This window comes from Lathyrus oleraceus, chromosome 3, assembly GCF_024323335.1.
Source record: "Lathyrus oleraceus cultivar Zhongwan6 chromosome 3, CAAS_Psat_ZW6_1.0, whole genome shotgun sequence".
Taxonomy (NCBI): domain Eukaryota; kingdom Viridiplantae; phylum Streptophyta; class Magnoliopsida; order Fabales; family Fabaceae; genus Lathyrus; species Lathyrus oleraceus.
The window spans coordinates 326,623,496-326,628,450 of NC_066581.1; the positions used below are offsets into that span (position 1 = coordinate 326,623,496).

The window sequence follows — 4,955 nt, forward strand, 5'->3', positions numbered from 1 at the left end:
GCTTTTGAAAAGCGTTGTCTAAGCCCCACCCCCTTAGACAGCGCTTTGGCCAAAAGCGCTTTCTAAGACCCTCCTATTTTAATTTTTTTAGGTATACCTTAGACAGCGCTTTTCAAAAAGCGCTGTCTAAGCCCCCCCCCCCCCCCCCCCCCCTTAGACAGCGCTTTTGCCTAAAGCGCTTTCTAATCCCCCCCTTAGACAGCGCTTTTTACAAAAGCGCTGTCTAAGGTATACGAAAATTTTTGAAGCTTTTGTTTTAAACCACATTTTTTCCAGGTTTATAAACCAGAATTTCTACCTGTTTTCAACCAGATTTTGACAGACAATTATCACATTTTATATATGCCATTTTGGCCTTTTTTCTACCAATTTTGGCTAACAAATATATATATATACCAATTCAAACCACACTACTCTCAGTATTCTTAAAACTCTTCCACTTTCCTTTGTATGCAGGGTACTAAAGTATTGAAGCAATTCCAATGCCTACAAAAATTGGCAAGATATCATTTTCATTGTATGGATCATTTCTCCTTTTTCCAACTGGGAGAGATAATCTCAACCTGTATGTATAATGTATAGCATGCCTCTCTCAATGTGTATGAACAAAAAATAGAATAGGCCTCTGGTTTCCATTACAATAGCAGCCAATCTGCCCAGAAGAAATAGGAAAAGAATAATGAGCAGATAGAAAAGTCTGCCCTGTATGATGCCTACACTAAGCCTACACTCTACACCTGAAATTTACATAAGCGCTTGGGTAATGATCGGGAAAAAACCCATGAATCCTAAAACTGATATGCCCATCATGACAGCCAGACGTGCTTCTATCGTTGCCTCTTTTAAAAAAATCTCCAGAATTTATGGCCATGGCAAGGAGTCAGTCGAAATCTAGGACGTATGGAAGTCAGCATCATCATAGCTGGGTGGAGATAATGGTGGAATTGCAGAGGGAATTGAATCATCTATAACCTCCAAGATTCTTCTTGCAATTGTTTGGGATACTCCACCAGCGTCAATTTTTCTAGAAGATATCATTTCTGATCTGTCATTCCTAGTTGAATTGCTACTCTCAACAGACTTTAAAAATTTGTCTTTTGATGTTGTTGTCTGAGCAGCTTTCGCAATCACCGAGCTAAAAACACCAGATTCTCTCAAACTTTGCATAATGACCTGCAAAAGCAATGTTTTGGAAGAAAAGTTTGGACGTTCTCTAAGAACTGTAAGGTAACAGTATAAATCGCTTGAGTAGAAACCAGAAAGGAAATTTGAGAAAATGAATCTTACCATGGGAGCATAAATGCGAGATAAGATGCCTTTTCTAATAAGTTTCATCGTTAGTGCTTTGTCTATCCACACAATGTGTTCACGGTACCTAAATAGAAAAAAAATGTGACTTGAAGACAAATTGATATACAAGTTGAGGCTGCTTTTATGTTAAAAACTATCACGTGATTTTAGGATAGACTACGAGCCACAAAATTTAATATGTTTGAGATGTTCATTTCTAGTCTTCATCTATGTATCTAATATTATTTTCTATTTATATTGTAAGATATTAATGTTCCAACAGAATCTTTATTTCAGGAGCCAAATCCACCAAATTCTCACTTCACACAACCTGAGCTCCTCGACATAGATTTACTATTCATTCCCACATAGTTCATGATTTAAATTACAAATAAGAGACTATTTAAATAATTCCATACAGTATAAGACTATGAATAACTATATGGACAAGTGAAAATGTCAATTACTGACATATATGAAACAAAAAGTTTAACTGCTTATTTCAAACCCCTCCCAGGAAAACAATATAGCATTAGTTTAAGTAAAAAATTTGAAGTAATTATTTTCATATTCCTAAACTTACCATTGAAGCATTTCTTCCTCCGTAGCAGTTGAAGCAATTATGAACGCCTACATCAGACACAGAACAGAGTAGTCAGATTATAAATATATACCTGGGTGCAATTTAAAACTTCCTTGTCCCCCACCCCACTCAACAAACAATCAAAAAATGTACACTTGCGCAACTTCACAGCCGAATATGCTAGAAAGTAAAGAACAAAAACTCAATGAATAAACACCATTTATTTTAGGTTAGACATCAAGGGAAAAAGAGGCAATACTGTTTAATGAAATAGTAAACCAGGAACAACTAATTCTAAATTACAATGTTAAGAAATGAAAAATATTCTGAGGTAATGTCATATAACCAACCATGCACAGAAAATAACAAAACAAAACATAGCCTGAGTGCAGGGGCTTAAACAAACATCAAGATGCAAAAAATGATGATGGATATAAAAGTATTTGAAAAAGAAGAACGTAATTGCAGATAATAATGTACTCAATACACTTCAAGAAGTTAGTAGTAATTATGTTAACTAAAACTAGAAAATAGGAGAGCATGTAATGGGAAACTATAACTTACAGCTCTGTCAAAGTCTAACATGAAACATCTTTTTACATCATCTTTTGTAGGCTTGCAGCCACACCGATCACGTCTTGAAGTCAAATCAGAAAATTTGGTGTAAGTGTAATGCAGAACAGCAGCTTCTTCCAACTTGATCTCACTGTTAAAGGATTTGGTACAAATTAGAGTAAAATATGTACAGAAAAAAAATGCATTCTTCACTATTAATATTATATTATGGATTTAAACATTTTACTTATAATGGTATGGAATTAAACTAACATTAATTAGTTACTACTACGACAGAAAAATGTCCACGCCTAAAAATAAAGACAGCTGACTGAAGACAGTATAAATTTCCGTCAAATTCGAAAAACCTTTTAATATAAGATCAACAGTTCGCAAAAAACTAAAAACAAAAACAAAAACACTTGCATGATATGAAACCAACATTCCCATAATTTTTTTATGGTTAGCCTGGGTATACTAGGCCTAGTCATAAACTCCAAAATACATGCCGATTCAATAATATCGCCCTTTAATTATAAACTAACGTTGTTGTAAATATACATAGATACATACATAATTGTCAAATGCGTGCTCATTAATTAACAATGTGCAGAACCAACTTACTTAGGTGTCTTCATATAGTTGTGCCATCTATGTGCACCATTAGGACGGAGATGATCCTGAACCCTGGCAGCTGCTTTCCCATTTCCATAAGTTAGAAAATAGTTTGGATTGCCATGAGTTGCTTCTTTGTAATTTCCAAAATACATAAGTTGTTTAATTAATAAAACAAAGTAGACCGGATTTACCTAATATATGTATTGACAACGTTGACGCCGATTTCTTCATGACAGGGACACTCGCATACTTTGCAAGATCAAGTATGTCCTGCAATTAATCAAAATAAAAAGAGGATAAACCAAAAGTAATTGCTTATTGACAGAAAGTCTCGCAATTTCAAAGTAGCTACTCCCATTTTGATACTAAACACACCAAAATTGTAAGATTCTGCTAGTTATCAAAATATTCTACATAGTCCTCTTGAGGTCCTATATTAGCATCACATTTAAAATCCAATACCACACACCTAACCTATAGTACATGAAAAAAATAACAAAAACCTCATACCTTTCTTCAATTATCTGTTTATGTATCATAGTTGCATATTCACTTATTTTCTCTTTCAATTTATGCATGACCTATCGACATATTCCTATCTACAACCAATGCCAATAACCCTAACAGGTGTTTAATATCAAACATTATGCATGCTTTTTTCGCAATCCGATGCATGCATAACAGATCCAAAAGGATATAGAGGATTAATATTAATAACATCTCGAGACTACAGTCTCAATTACTCTTATCCTCAAAAGCCAACATCAGACTCCTCAATAAAACATAAACAAAGCTAAGCAACTCTAAGTGAACACCAACCAGCAGCAACATACCTGATGAGAAAAAACACGGGCCATAATGATATCGTTATAGCGAGACAAAACTCGAGCAACATCACGAGTCTCCTCTCGCTTCCCCATTTGAATGTCATTGTGTCCTAAGTAAATAGCATGACCACCTAACAATGAAAAACCAGTCTCAAATGAAACCCTTGTTCGCATGGATGGCTTTGCAAATATCATCGACATTGTCTTCCCTTCAAAAGGCCGAAATGTCCTGTCCCCTGATTTCAACAATGTTTTCACCTCAATAGCTCGATCCAATATCTTCAAAATAGTTTCCTTGTCAAAATCATCTATGTGAATAAAATCTTTCAACCCATTTCCAACTTTCGCTGTATCAGTAAGCAAAAAAAAAAAAAAGCCACTTGTTACTTAAATAAAATATTTAAAAAAAAATACTAAACCCTAATTTGATGAAAAGTAAATCTGAATCGGTTGATGTTGATGTTGAAGGTGAGGGAGAAGAGGGTTACCGGTGAGAGTAGATTCGGCGGCGGGAGCGGAAGAGGTTCGGCATGAGATTCTTCTGAGTGGTGAAGGCGACGAAGAAGAAGAAGAAGAAAGAGAAACGGAAGGGGAATGGCGGAAATTGTGAGATGAGGGAGAAAGGTAGGGTTTGTGTGATCCAACGGTGGTGAAACAGTAACAGTGGGCAGTGATGACACCCATTTTCTCTTTACTTGGGATGTTTTATTCTTAGCTTCCTCAATTACACTCCGAACACAAGAGAATAATGTTGTTTGTCAATTTATACAAGCACACTATCATAGCAGGTTATTGTTCTTGTTATTGTTTTATTTTTTAAAGAAAATAAGATATATACTTTTGAGGCCTTGTTTGTAGCACTTTTCTGTTTTAGATTTAAAAATATTTGAAAACCAATATTTAGGTATTGGTATTTTTATTTTGGCCTCTTCGAATTTTTTTTTAATTTAAAGACTTTAGACAGCGCTTTATCAAAAGCGCTGACTAAGGTTTATATTTAAAAGCGCTTTCTAAAAGCGCTGTCTAAGGGGGGGTCTTAGACAGCGCTTTTAGAAAGCGCTGTCTAAGACCCCCCCTTAGAC

The 4,955-nt window shown here is 35.1% G+C and overlaps 2 protein-coding genes across 3 annotated transcripts; both read right to left on the bottom strand.

The window, feature by feature from the left end:
• Positions 1 to 483: 483 nt before the first annotated feature.
• On the bottom strand, positions 484 to 3,213 carry LOC127127451 (glycosyltransferase-like KOBITO 1). 2 transcript variants are annotated; one of them, XM_051056640.1, is made up of 5 exons: positions 3,053 to 3,213; positions 2,438 to 2,579; positions 1,874 to 1,920; positions 1,288 to 1,375; positions 484 to 1,173 (listed from the first exon to the last, which is right to left on the bottom strand). In XM_051056640.1, exons 1-5 carry the CDS (start codon positions 3,196 to 3,198, stop codon positions 892 to 894), a joined length of 705 nt encoding a protein of 234 aa, XP_050912597.1. In that variant the 5' UTR covers positions 3,199 to 3,213; the 3' UTR covers positions 484 to 891. The 2 variants fall into 2 exon arrangements, with proteins under 2 accessions (XP_050912597.1, XP_050912596.1); XM_051056639.1 differs by having other exon boundaries at positions 484 to 1,375.
• LOC127127452 (ornithine carbamoyltransferase, chloroplastic-like) lies at positions 3,191 to 4,615 on the bottom strand. The gene is made up of 3 exons (XM_051056641.1): positions 4,362 to 4,615; positions 3,880 to 4,220; positions 3,191 to 3,316 (listed from the first exon to the last, which is right to left on the bottom strand). Exons 1-3 carry the CDS (start codon positions 4,555 to 4,557, stop codon positions 3,206 to 3,208), a joined length of 648 nt encoding a protein of 215 aa, XP_050912598.1. The 5' UTR covers positions 4,558 to 4,615; the 3' UTR covers positions 3,191 to 3,205.
• Positions 4,616 to 4,955: the final 340 nt, after the last annotated feature.